Source organism: Labeo rohita, chromosome 22 (genome assembly GCF_022985175.1).
Source record: "Labeo rohita strain BAU-BD-2019 chromosome 22, IGBB_LRoh.1.0, whole genome shotgun sequence".
Lineage (NCBI taxonomy): Eukaryota > Metazoa > Chordata > Actinopteri > Cypriniformes > Cyprinidae > Labeo > Labeo rohita.
The window spans coordinates 7,267,427-7,281,925 of NC_066890.1; the positions used below are offsets into that span (position 1 = coordinate 7,267,427).

At 41.3% G+C, this 14,499-nt stretch overlaps 1 protein-coding gene across 1 annotated transcript in view; it reads left to right on the top strand.

Moving 5' to 3' along the window:
• The window catches only part of LOC127154150 (uncharacterized), a 104,323-nt gene that overhangs the window by 8,829 nt on the left and 80,995 nt on the right, over positions 1-14,499 (top strand). The window contains exon 6 of the mRNA XM_051095558.1: positions 8,083-8,256. Coding sequence (XP_050951515.1) covers positions 8,083-8,256 — 174 coding nt within the window. The remainder of the gene's footprint in view (positions 1-8,082; positions 8,257-14,499) is intronic.

Consider the following 14,499-nt stretch of genomic DNA (forward strand, 5'->3'; position numbering starts at 1 on the left):
TATCAAAGTATTATAACAAAATTATAACATTACAAAAATATGTTAGACAAACTGTAACAAATATATAGTTGCATACAAAAATGGGGCCCTATTTTTTTTTTCCCCAAATTCCCCAAACTTTTTATTTTATTTTTTTCAAATTCTGTTTTCATTTTTCTGGCCTTCTTTTTAATGGTTAAATTTAATTTATTTTATTTTAATTTTATTAATCATGTGTAATTAATTAAAACTTATATTTATCAAAAGTTAAGAAAATGTACATGTTTGGGACCCTATGAAATGTTTTATTTTTTCTCACTTTACATTTTATTGTTACCAAATATGTTTTAGCATGTCTGTTTATTTGAATGCATAAAAACAGCTTTTATTCATTTTTACAATAGCCTTATGGAATTCTGTGTTGTGTATTTTTCTGGTTATCAGATGAAGGTATAAAATATTGATTTAATTGATCTTTTAATTAAAATTATATTTTATTTTTGTCAAATAAAGGGGATTGGAAAATGTAAAACATGGAAGAAATATTGTGTGAAAAAAAAAAAAAAAAAAAAAAATGTATACATTTTTATTAATTAATAGTAGTAGTAGTAGTACTAGGCGCATCCGCGCCGTTCTTTCATAAAAAGACACGCAGAACATGCAGGATTCCTATTTAAATAGTCTTTTGCGGCATAATATTTACAGATACTAGTCCATATCGCGACTTGATTTAAATTTAATGACCAACTTTTGATTAATTAATTCAAACTTTGACAAATTCCGTAGAAATAATAGAGCCATACAAAAAAAAAAAAAAAAAATTCGGGGCTGGAGTAAAAACTTTCGGGGCTCGAGCCCCGAATGATTAGCACTAGCGATGCCCCTGAGGTCATATACACCTAGGATGCATGGAGGGTGAGTAAATAATATAATACAGTAGTGTTGGGTCCTATCATCAGCCTGTGAGATCACTAATACATGATATTATCCTGCTAATGTATTTAATTACTTACATGATTAATTTTATTTCCCAAAACCAGCTCCAGCATAAGACTAAAAGCAGCCTAACATTATCAAAGAACATCATCACTGATTAGCCTAACCTATTCTAGTGCACGTTTATGCATTTTAAAAAACACTCGCGTTATAAGTGAAGCTAATGTTATCTACACTGTATGATGAATAAATCTCTTACCACACACTGCACACGTCTGCGGCGCATTATGGCTCCGACGTGGCAACCGGAGTAGACACTAAACCTCGTAACTCCATTGGCTCCTCAAAGTGTCAGTCAAACCTCATTATTCCTCCCAGCTCTCAGTCTGGAGCGTCTCAGCTTGTTTGCAGTCTGAAGGTAAATAAAGAACTGTTGACTGAATAAATACAGCGTTTTCTTTACTCAAGAAACACTATATATATATAAAGGCTAATGTTTTTTTGTATTTGAGGAGGGGAGAAGAGTGTCTTAATCTAGCATTTGTTGTCGAGTCACAGTCAAATAGCTTGTGTGAAGTGCTGAATCTTTTATAATATATTTTGGCAAAATAACAGAAAAAACTGAGCAACAGAAAACTGTAGCGTTACAGCCTGCAAGTTCATGAAAACATGAATTCAGTGCAAATACTGCCTCTGATGTGGTGGTAATGATGAAAAGACATTCACTGATCAAAAACTTGTATTTTTGTACAAGTGTTATGGTATTTGAACTTGATTTTGGAGAAATGTTAATAATATAATAACACATGCAATGATGTAAATAAATCTGTAGGTCTATACATTTATATGGTAACACTGTATAATAAGATTTCATTAGTTCATGTTAGCTAATGTATTAACTAACATGAGCGAACAATGAACAATACATTTATTACAGTATTTATTAAATGCATCCTCAAAGGCTCTAAACGAGGAAGAAGGGTCTTATCTAGTGAAACGATCAGTCATTTTTTTTCAGAAAAAAACAATTGAATACTTTTTAAGCACAAAAGCTCATGTAGCACAGGCTCTGGGATGTGCTACAGGTGCATCTTCCTCAGCTGGGATCGTTTAGAGCCTTTGAAGATGCATTTAAACTATATTTTAGAAGTTCAAATTCGGGGCACCGATGAAGTCCATTATATGGAGAAAAAAAAAAAAATTCTTAAAAAACATAATTTCTTTATGACTGAAGACATGAAGATCTTGGATAACAAGTAAAATATTTGTAAATTGTTGCTCTGGAAGTGGACTTCTCCTTTAACTGAAGTCTTGGAATACACTACACAAGTCATACATACAGCATTTATAATAAATGGATTCTAGTATGAGGCAGATTAAGGTGGATCTTTTCCTGATAATAGAAACTAGTGTCAGTCTGGAGCGTGAGCTTTGTTTTAGTGAAACAAAATGCAGACATATACTTACCAAGAAGGATCAAGCTAGGAGTCACAGGCAGGTTTCTCAAGGTCAGAAGGAGTGGCAGACATCTATTAGTAAAGAAAACAATTTAAAATGGCTCACAGTATCTGCAAATGACAAAAGAAAACAACAACAACAAAAAAACTAGTGTGCTACTTGTTACAATATTCTACAGAGGCAATAAAACTATTATACTCAGAGTATAATTCAAAACTGATAATTTTCTTCTTTACTTACCCGTATGCTGATTTAAACTCTGATGATATTTAATGGAGATGTGATGTCTGTTTGTCCCTACAATGCATGGTTATCACATAATAATCACATGGTTTAGCCAGTTTTCTAAAGTGATTCAGTTTGTTTGGGTGAAAACAATTTTGCATTTTGCAAAACCAGTTTCTAATTTGTGGTTCTTTGGCCTCATATTTTGATATCAGACAAAATTACTGGTAATTAATCATACCTTTATGTTCCTTTTGGAGCTCGAAGATTTGGTTCCCACTGGTCTTCCACTGTATGGACAACATACATACATTTTTCTTAAAGAAAGAGTCATCTGCTTCTCCACAAAGTCAGCCTTTGAACTACAAGGATGAGGAAAACATAAAGAATAGACACAGTAATCATGCAAGAATTATGAATTTTGTTCATACACGTGTATCTTTTGATTAGATGAAGTTTGGGACATATTTCAGTTACATACATTGTGTGATGGTAATAAATAGCAAATCAAATGCAGTTGGAGTATATGCTAACGAGCTAACAATGCTATCATATCTTACTCGGTTACTGTTCCATGATTAAAACATGCTATCCTTTCATCAAATTATGCTTTGCTGGCTCTTTGTAATGTTAATATTTAGAAGTGTACTCGGTAAGATAAAACCGAGTGTGGTTGCAAATAACAGCAGCAGATAATAGCCGGTTTGAACCTCACGCTAACATTGTAACCACAAACAAACAAAACATCATTCCACAGTCATTTTTTACTCAGATAAAGTTTAAGACGTGTGGATTAGAGGGGAAATGTCTGTTCAAAGGGCTGACACTCCTGTGGTAACTTGCTGATTAAAACACGGTCATGAATCTAATTTAAATCCAAAAAGCTTAATTGGATGTTTAAATGTTAATTGTTAAAGTAATAAGTACTTTAGAAATAAAACAATAAAAGGCAGAGCTCCCAAATCACCTTGTGCATATAAACCAAAATGTCGTACTGTCTCTGCACATGTACAAGGGAAAATATGGTATTATGCTGTTAAACAACAGTGTCATACTGTTGCTGGTCAACATATCCCACAATGCATCGCAAAATACAGTAACTTACTGTTATTATATGAAAACAGCATTTTACTGTTAAATTTCCTTGTAAATTTAAAGGAATTGTGTACAGTGTAGATAGTCTTTTAGTCAAATTATTTAAACATTTCTGAACACACTGTAGTTTAATTGTCATCAAGCTCAGATTCACTCTATCACTGTATCTCTACAGCAGGTCTGTGAGTCTCCAGATGATCAAAAACATTCAGTTTCACAAGCCAGTTTTCTCTCACTCCTTCTGAAAGATCTTGAGGCTTTTAATTTCACACTCTGTATTTGTAAACTGAAAATCATGGTCTAGTGAGGTTTTGCTCTTCTGTTCTGTGGGACGTTTCTGTTCTCCTGAGTTTGTTTTAGGACTGAGTGTCACTCTAGTTTCTTTCAAATAACTAAATAACAAATGCAACTATTATTAACATTGTTTTCAAACAAAGCATCTACAGGGGTTTGTTTTAAAAACAGGTATATTGCTAACGAGCAAAGGGCTGATCTAAATCTGATATTGTGTTACTTTCTGTGTTACTGTTAAACACACAAAAGATCAAACAGGGAATAAAAGCACAATGTTTTGTGCAAATATTCAAGTCTTCTGAAGGTATTCGATAGCTGCTAATAGTCCTTGTAATGGCTGACAGATGAATTTTAAGTCCCCCTGGCAATGGGAAATGGAGTTCATGTAAACACTTTTCTCTGCTGTTCTGTCAGTGATGCAAAATCGAATAATTTGTGAACTATTAGAAATTGTTTTCAAATATGTATCTATTTATTTGTGTATGCAAATGAGTAAAAGAAAAATTTTGAAACTGAACAATTTAATGAAGAGTTTTTCAATCCATTCATTTCACAAATCAGTTCTGAATACTACTATTCCTTGCAGGTATATTGCTCAGACAGGGCTGATCTAAATCTGATATTGTGTTACTGTTCTGTGTTACTGTTAAACCACACAAAAACCACATACAAGCACTAAAAGCACAATGTTTTGTGCACAATATTCCAAGTCTTCTGAAGGTATTTGAGAGCTTAATGTGAGGTACAGATGAATATTTAAGTCAATAAATAAAGTACAATAAAGTTCAGGTAAACACTTTTCTCTGCTGCGTCTGTCAGTGATGCAAAATCGAATCCACATCAGATGGGGTGGGTTGGGAAAGTTACAAATTTATTCCATTTTCAGAAGTTTTAGGAAATGCAAATGAGTAATAGAAGAATCATAACTTGAAACTAAACAATGATTTCAATAAGCATGTTCAATCCATTAATTTCACAAATATACTGAACAACATAAATTTAATTTAGGGTCTCAATCAGTTTAAATCAAACCAAGTTAGTCTAACTTCTATGTTTTATCTATAAACCATAGGTCATAAACCATAAATCATATTAAAGTAGAAGTCCACTTTCAAAATGAAGATTCACATCATGTACTCCCACTCTGAATGCAGCTTAAAAACACAATGTATATAAATGTCAGGACTCACGACTACATTAGCTTGTGACTAGAAGAACACTATATACATTGTGATTTCTCACTCTCGGTGACCCACACATGCTGGATGTTCTTTGCTCTAATAAATATAGACTCGTGATCGTGTTCAGTTACAACAATTAGCTCAGTAAAACTCTCTCCAATCAGTGTTCACATTATTATACTTGATTTGTAGATAAATGTCTATAATGTGTATTTGCATATATCTTGCAGTTTGTTTGTTTGTTTGTTTTTGTTTTGTGTCAGTTAGAACAAAACATGATGTAGCAAAGACTATAAATAGTTTTTAACATGCACATTAACTGAAATTTAAAAATGTTAAAAGAAAAGGCTCAATAAACTGTTGCACAGATATAATACACCACACATCACTATCTCTTCCCTTTGTGATTTGAACTTTTTAATGTAAAGCGTTATGTGTTGTGACTATGATGTTCTTCAAGCACATCTTTTTACACACCAGGTGCAAATACTGTAAACATTTTGTGCTGCACTGTTTGTTTTATCTATCATATGTTGATGCCTTATTAAAAAAAAGTGTTTTATAGCATATATTTATGTAAAAATATATTTTATTTTTAGTTTTTCATAAATGCGTTTTATAACCACAATGCAAATAGCAATGTGTTACAGTGCTACAGTTTTATTTGTTCCCCACCAAATAATTTTTCACAAAATGTTTGGATTTATAAAAGTATTAATATTGAGCACTGATTTTTCAAGAATAACTTTTAGCTTTTTTGACAACTTATTCACAACTGCTTTTAATTTAAAGCTTGTGTTTCACAAAATATAAAATGTCTAATTTTGGCACAGAAAATACTGTAAATTGTAAAAATTGAACAAGAGCATTTTAAGAATCAGTGATCAGTATCTGCCTCAAATGTCCTGGGCTGCGTTCTCCGATAACGTTGTCTCTTAGCGCGCTACGAAGACTCAAAAGGTACACCTTAACTACAGGTATACATTTCCTACGTGTGTTCTCCGAACTATACCTTAGGATGTTGCTTAAGGTAAACCTTCTTAAGTTCGACCTTAGCAGGTCCATGGTGGAGGTGCTGATCGAGGTTGATATCGATGCCTCGATGATCGATTGTGCGCTCTTTCCTTCACAGCGGTATAAAGTATTGAGAAAACAATGTTCTTTATAAAGAAGCGTTTTAGAAATAGTACAGACTGCATTTATCGGGGCTCATTGAAATATGTACATGCAGAAATAAATATGAGTATGTGTTTATAATTTAGCACTTCGTGCATTGTGAAAGGCATACGTATGTAATCAGTGGCGTGGCAAAGCAGTACGTTTGTGACTGAGTGAACGCACAGCCACACTAAGGTCTTACTCAGCCCATATCCATCCCCAACACCTCCAGAAAACTCCCCACGGCATAAAAACGAAGAGCCACCAGCAGCTGAATTTCGGGGCTGAGGGGGTAGCTCCGTCGAGTTTGTCTTGACAAATCTGGGCCAACAAGATGCAAGAGCTGCAGAATTTGTTCCTGTGGCATGCAAATTTTTTTTACAATGGTCTCTTCTGACATGGTAGTCAGTGGACTAAAGTGTTCTCTTATAAATTAGTTGACATACACTAACTGGCTCCGCGGACGGCGCCGTCTTTGATTTAAAACAAGTACTCGCTGTCTCGCTGCCATAGCTATAAAGTTTGTGTAAACTCATCTTTCTTTATATAGACTCTTAAGCCTTTTCTGTCAAATGGTTCGCCAGCTGATGTGCCTTAGGATAGTAATTTAAAAAAAAAAGCTAACAACAATTAGTGTATGGAAACTTTATTAATGAAAACACTTCCATACACTGGGTGTAGGCTATAACAACTTAAGTATTTTATGTGTAAAATAAAGTAAAGTAAAAATGTAATTTTAATACTAAATCAGATTTTATATTAAATGTTCATATAAAATTTTCTATGTGTAATTAAACTGCGATGTAAAAAAAGCTTTTTGCGTAGTGGTGGCCACTATGGTATAAACCGTCAGCAGCGATAAGGTATAGCTAAGAGCGCTCCAGACCAACCTTACGAACGTATGACTTACAGAAGGTATACTTAACTAAGAAGGTTTCAGAAAACAAACAAACAAACAAACAAACAAAAAACATGCAAAGTATAATATATATATATATATTTTTTATAAGCAGACTGTCTTTGTTGTTGACTTGTAATTGTTTAGTCTACAGTATGTTTGAACATTGATCTGTGAGAATAAAGTGATTTATGACAATAGTAGACAGTAACAATTTCATTTGTTAACATTAGCTATTAAATATATCTAATGTCACAGCTAATATATGTTCATGTCAGTTCACAGTGTATTAACTAATTAACAGAAAACTTTTGAATTTAAAACTGTATTAGTAAACATTGAAACTTACATTAAGCTTATTAAATGCTGTAGTAGTTGTTCATCATCAGTTCATGTTAACCAATGTAGTTAATGTTATCAAGTGAAACCTCGTAACTTGGATAAATAGCTCACATCTTAATGCAGGGGTCACCAAACTTGATCCTGGAGGGCCGGTGTCCTGCAGAGTTTAGCTCCAACTTTTCTCAACACACCTGGAAGATTCAAGTAAACCTACAGTATTTAGACCTTGGTGTGTTTGATTACGGTTGGAGCAAAACTCTGTAGGACACCGGCCCTCCAGGACTGAGTGTGGTGACCCCTGTCTTAATGAGTAATTTAGCTGATTTTCAACCTTTGCATACATTTTTTAATTTTTGTGTAGTTTGTAGTATATTTAAATGAACTATGTGTAGTCTTTCTCCATGTTACCTGCACACAGATATCACTGTTGATTTGTCAGCAAACGAAGATGAAAAACACATTAGTAAGTTGATCATCATCGATCTGATTCATTGTCTTTTTTCTTTCTGTCTTTAGTCTGTGTGATTGCAGTATTACAGAGAAACAGTGTCTCATCCTGACTTCAGCTCTGAAATCAAACCCATCACACCTGAGAGAACTGAACCTGAGCTGGAATAAACTAGGAGACTCTGGAGTGAAAAACCTCAGTGATCTACTGATGAACACACAATTCAAGCTGGAGAAACTAGAGTTAGTATCATTATACTGTACAGCAGTGACAGTGAGATTAAAGTTCACTGTTTAGTTTAAGACCGCTGGTGTGACACGGTCAATGATGAATCTTGAGGCGTTGGATCCATGTGCAACAGTTTATTCAAATCGGACAAAACAAGCAGGCGAGGGTCAACAACAACAGACTGGAATAACGTAGGCAAATCCAAAGGGGTTGTAAAAGTCCATGCAAAGGGTCGGGGCCGGCGGCGATCAAAAGCAATAGTCCGTGGGGAAGGCAAGGGTCGACAAAGGGCAGGCAGCAAGGGTTCACTAAGAGAGTTAACAGTCCGGTTGATAACAGAAAAGGCAGTCCGATAAATAACGCTCAGGATTGAGGGCATGACCAACAAAACTTCGCGACAAGCGCGCCGGCGAGGCACGCTAAAATGGCCGCCAAAGCGGATGCGAACCGCGAGACCCGGAACCGGAAGAGCGCGGCCCCAGGCACGGGATTGTGGGAAACGTAGTCAAAATTCAGGTGAGGGTTCCCGCTGGCGCGGGATGGAGGGAGCCACAGAGACCGCGCTTGTGACAGAGCCCCCCCCCGCGAGTGCCTCCTGGCACGAGGAGGTAACCGACGCCGGGGTCTACCCCTGGGTCGGGGCCTTGGCCGATCTGGGTGAGCAGCGTGGAAGTCCGTGGTGAGGGAGGGATCCAAGATGTCTTCGGCGGGCACCCAGGACCGCTCCTCGGGGCCGTAACCCTCCCAGTCGTCCAGGTACTGTAAGTGACCGCTCCGGCGCCGGGAGTCCAGTATTGTGTTGACTCGGTAGGCCTCCTCGGCGTCGATGAGCAGGGGGGCTGGTCTCTGCGGGGCGGTCTCGTCTAGGATCCCCCTCCCATCCGGGGAACCAGCGGGCTTTAAGAGGGAGACATGAAAAGTGGGTGAGATGCGGTACTCAGGTGGTAAAGCAAGTCTGCATGATACAGGAGTGATTTGACGTATGATCTTAAACGGACCCACGTACCTGGGGCTGAGTTTCTTGCAGGGTAGGCAGAGACGCAGGTCCCGGGTCGAGAGCCAGACCCACTGGCCGGGCTCGTAGGCCGGATTGGGCCGACGTCGGCGATCTGCCTGGACCTGGGTTCTGCGGACGGCTCTTTGCAGGTGAACGTGGGCTCGGTTCCAGGTCTCCTCGCTCCGTTGGAACCAGGAGTTGACCGCGGGTAAGTCTGACGGTTCCCCTGACCAGGGAAATAAGGGAGGCTGGAAGCCTAGAATACATTGGAAAGGAGTAAGGTTAGTGGATGCTTTTCGGATGGAGTTCTGGGCATATTCGGCCCAGAGGAGGTAACGGCTCCAGTCCTCCTGGCGGTCGTGGCAATATGAGCGTAGAAACTGGGTCAACTCCTGGTTCAGCCTTTCAACCTGGCCATTGGCCTCCGGATGGTACCCTGAAGTCAGGCTTACATTCACTCCCAGAAGACGGAAAAAGCTAGACCAGAGGCGAGAGGTGAACTGTGGGCCACGGTCAGACACGATATCTTCTGGTAGGCCGTAAAACCGGAACACCGAGTTGCAGAGAGCCTCAGCCGTCTCCATGGCCGTGGGAACTTTCTGGAGTGGGATGAGGCGACAGCCCTTTGAGAACCTGTCAATCACAGACAGAATGGCAGTGTAACCCTGGGACGGAGGGAGGTCGGTGATAAAATCCACTGCAATATGGGACCAGGGGCAATTGGGAACAGGTAAGGGCTGCAACAGGCCGGCAGGTAGTTGACGTGGGGTCTTAGTGGTACAACAGGTGACACAGTTCTTAACAAAGTTAGTGGTGTCATGGCGCATGGTGGGCCACCAGAAACGGTTACGTAGGAGATCGAGCGTTGCCTCGATCCCAGGATGACCTGAGCTGGGTGTGGTGTGGACCTCGGAGAGAATGCGCGGGCGGAGCACTGCAGGTACATAAGTTAGATTACCAGGACAGTCTGCGGGAGGAGGGTCCTGGACCTGGGCCTCTGTGATTTCAGTGATGACGTCCCAGGCGACTGGTGCGACAATTATGGAGGCAGGGAGGATGGACTCTGGCGGAAGGGTAGCGTGGTCTGGTTCGTGTATTCGGGAGAGGGCGTCAGCTTTCAGATTTTGAGTCCCTGGACGGTAGTTTATGGTGAAATTGAACCGGGTGAAGAAGAGCGCCCATCTCGCTTGACGATGGTTGAGCACTTTGGCGGAATGGAGGTACTCCAGGTTCTTGTGATCTGTTAAAATGACAAAAGGGTCGCAAGCCCCCTCCAGCCAGTACCTCCACTCCTCTAGGGCAAGCTTAATTGCGAGGAGCTCTCGGTTACCCACATCATAGTTCTTCTCGGCTGGGCTGAGTTTGTGGGAGAAAAAGGCGCAGGGGAAGGTCTTTGGAGGCTGTCCCTGTTTTTGTGAAAGCACAGCCCCCACTCCTGTGCTTGAGGCATCGACTTCAACGAGGAAGGGTAGCTGAGGATCTGGATGCTGGAGGATAGGAGCTGAGGTGAACCGCTGCCGAAGCTCATGGAAGGCACTCAGGGCGTCAGGTGACCAGGTGAGGCGGGTCGCTCCCTTCTTGACCATTGCTGTGAGAGGGGCGGCTACTGTGCTGAAATTGCGGATAAACCTTCGGTAAAAGTTTGAGAACCCCAGGAACCGTTGCAACTCCTTAAGGGTTCTGGGCTGGGGCCAGTTCTGTACAGCCCTGACCTTGGCCTCATCCATAGCCACGCCCTCCGGGCTGATGACGTACCCCAAGAAGGCAACCTTTTCCTGATGAAATTGACACTTCTCCTCCTTGGCGTATAATTTATATTGGATAAGGCGTTGGAGGACTGACCTGACGTGCTGGACATGTTCAGAATAGGAGTTGGAGTAGACAAGAATATCATCCATGTACGCGATGACCCAACGGTTCAGCATGTCTCTAAAAACATCATTGATGAACGCCTGGAAATAAGACGGACTATTGACCAGGCCGAAGGGCATCACCCGGTACTCATAGTGGCCTGAAGTGGTGGAGAAAGCCGTCTTCCACTCGTCGCCCTCTCGGATGCGTATCAGGTTGTAGGCAGAGCGAAGATCTAGCTTTGTGTAGTATCTTGCAGACCGTAACTGTTCCAAGGCTGGCGGAACGAGGGAAAGAGGGTACCAGTACTTTATGGTTACTTCATTAAGGGAACGGTAGTCGATGCAGGGCCGCAAGCCTCCATCTTTCTTCTTTACGAAGAAGAAACCAGCCGAGAAGGGAGAAGTTGAGGGTCGAATGAATCCCTTAGCTAGTTCCTCCTTGATGTACTCCTCCATAGCCAGGGACTCAGGTTGCGAGAGTGGAAAAACACGACCTCGTGGCGGGGCGGCCCCAGGAGTTGAATCAATGGCACAGTCCCCTGGCCTGTGAGGAGGCAACTCTGTAGCCTTGACTGTGCTGAATGCCACGAGCAGGTCCTGGTATTCCACGGGGATGGTGCTGCAAGGTGGAGGCGTGGCTGGCTTGGATGGTGTCGAAGGAGTTGGGTGAACGCAGTGCTCCTGACAGTGTGATGACCAGTGGGTGATGACTCCTCCTGCCCAGGAGATGGTGGGTTCGTGACGGTTAAGCCATGGAAAACCTAAGATGAGGGGTGACTGTGGTGAGGATATGACAAAAAACCGGATGGTTTCTTGATGACCAGGTTCAACACGGAGGGTGAGGTCTTTGGTGATGAGACTGACGCGGGCCGTCCCTAATGGTCTCCCGTTGAGGGCGGCCACTGCCACGGGGTGAGCACAAGACAAAACAGGCAATCGGTTAGCATGAACAAAGTCCTTGTCAATAAAGTTGCCGGCAGCGCCGGAGTCAATTAGAGCCATAGTACTAACGGATATGCCATCTGAGCTAAGCGTCACAGGAATCTCACAACGATTCAAACAGGATTTGGAAACACTCACCGAGGTAGGAGGTCGTGGTGGTCGTGTCGGACAGTTGGCGCGAATGTGACCCGCCTGTCCGCAGTAGAGACAGAGATTACTACGCAAACGACGCTCCCTCTCCTCGACGGTGAGCCGTGTTGTTCCCAGCTGCATTGGCTCGGGGTTAGAGGAGGCCGACGGCTGAGGCTGGAACATTGCAGGGAAAGATCGGCCTGGCTTACGGGACCGCATTACTTTGTCGATCCTGATGGAAAGGTTAATGTACTGATTTAACGAAAGTCCTTCATCACGGCAGGCTAACTCCACCTGCAAATCCGCGTTGAGTCCCTTGCGGTAATGTAACTTGAGAGGACCGTCATTCCACCCACTTTGCGCCGCCAGTGTTCCAAAATCCAAAGCATATTCGGCGGCCGTACGGCGTCCTTGCTGCAACGCCACGATCTGCTCGCCCGCCTCACTTCCTTCTGGAGCGGGCTGGAAGACTTCTTTAAAGCTCCGGAGAAAATTTGCAAACGTGGGGTAAGTGGACTGGCCGAGGTCCCACACCGCGGTGGCCCACTCAAGTGCCTTCCCAGTCAAAAGAGAGCAAACAAACGCTATCTTGCTCTCATCCGTAGCGTAAAGATTAGGCTGTTGATTAACGAATAAGGTACATTGTAACAAAAAGCCCTTACACTTATCCGCTGTTCCATCGAATTTCTCTGGGAAGGCGAGTCGGGGGCTGGCAGTGACGGGCTGAACCGCTGGGAGTTGTGCAGGTGGAGATGGAGGAGTGGCGACGGGAGTTGAAGCTACCTGTAGTCCTTGGACCGCTTGCACCAGCTGCTCCGTCAGGGCAGTGAGCCGATCAAGTTGTTGCTGGTGCTGGGTTAGCATGGTAGCTTGAGCAGACATCTCCGACGCGAAGTGCGAAACTGTCGCTGGATCCGAGGGCGGCGAAGTTTTCTGTGACGCGGTCAATGATGAATCTTAAGGCGTTGGATCCATGTGCAACAGTTTATTCAAATCGGACAAAACAAGCAGGCGAGGGTCAACAACAACAGACTGGAATAACGTAGGCAAATCCAAAGGGGTTGTAAAAGTCCATGCAAAGGGTCGGGGCCGGCGGCGATCAAAAGCAATAGTCCGTGGGGAAGGCAAGGGTCGACAAAGGGCAGGCAGCAAGGGTTCACTAAGAGAGTTAACAGTCCGGTTGATAACAGAAAAGGCAGTCCGATAAATAACGCTCAGGATTGAGGGCATGACCAACAAAACTTCGCGACAAGCGCGCCGGCGAGGCACGCTAAAATGGCCGCCAAAGCGGATGCGAACCGCGAGACCCGGAACCGGAAGAGCGCGGCCCCAGGCACGGGATTGTGGGAAACGTAGTCAAAATTCAGGTGAGGGTTCCCGCTGGCGCGGGATGGAGGGAGCCACAGAGACCGCGCTTGTGACAGCTGGGCTCTTGTCACATCATTTTCAGTGCTTCACTTTCTGGCATTTCTCCATCTGAAGAAAGATTCAGGAATACAATGTTTTTATGTGTAAAAAACAGCATTAAACTTCGTGAAATGTGACATTTTTGCTGTGGAGCAAAACAGAATTGACAACAAAAAAAAAAGAGTGGCAGTAAGACAGTAGACGTTTCGGTAACACTTTAGAATAATGGGCCGTTGTTAACAAGTAACTATGCAGGAAGTAATGGGCAGTTCTACATTAACATTTAACTTAATACTATTAACTAATATAGAAGCAAGATTAACTAAGTAGTAATTACTAACTAGTAATTGCTAATTTTGGACAAAGGGAGTCCCTTATTAGGTATTTGATAATTACTAAAATAAAAATTGTCATTGAGAACTACTTGTGAACTGTGACCAATTCATAAAGAATAACTAATTAATTATCACAACAGTAACATTTATAAAATGAACAATTAGGTTCTTTGTGCAAACTAATTTATGAACACCACCACCATCACTGGTTGAAGTACTGGTTGAAATTGTGGCTCTTACCAAAATATGAATGGATGTGTTCTCTGTTCATTTCAAACAAACAATAATATAATTTCTTTAATTAGGATGTAATGCCAGCAATGATTGGATGTTCATGATTGGATTATTTCACTATTATGAACTGCATTTATTTCAATATTCAATATTTTTTTTGTTTTTTTTTTTTAGTATTAGTATAAATAGTATTCTGGGGCAGGTTTCTCTTTAGTGTGATAGTAAATAATTATGTTCTTTTACTTCCGTAATGAAGACATTAACTGCATTTATTTTGTTAAGTACAAAACATTTTCCACATTACAATGTCTGTTAGAATATCAGTATAGTGCTTCAAAGAAATGCATGGCTGTACAG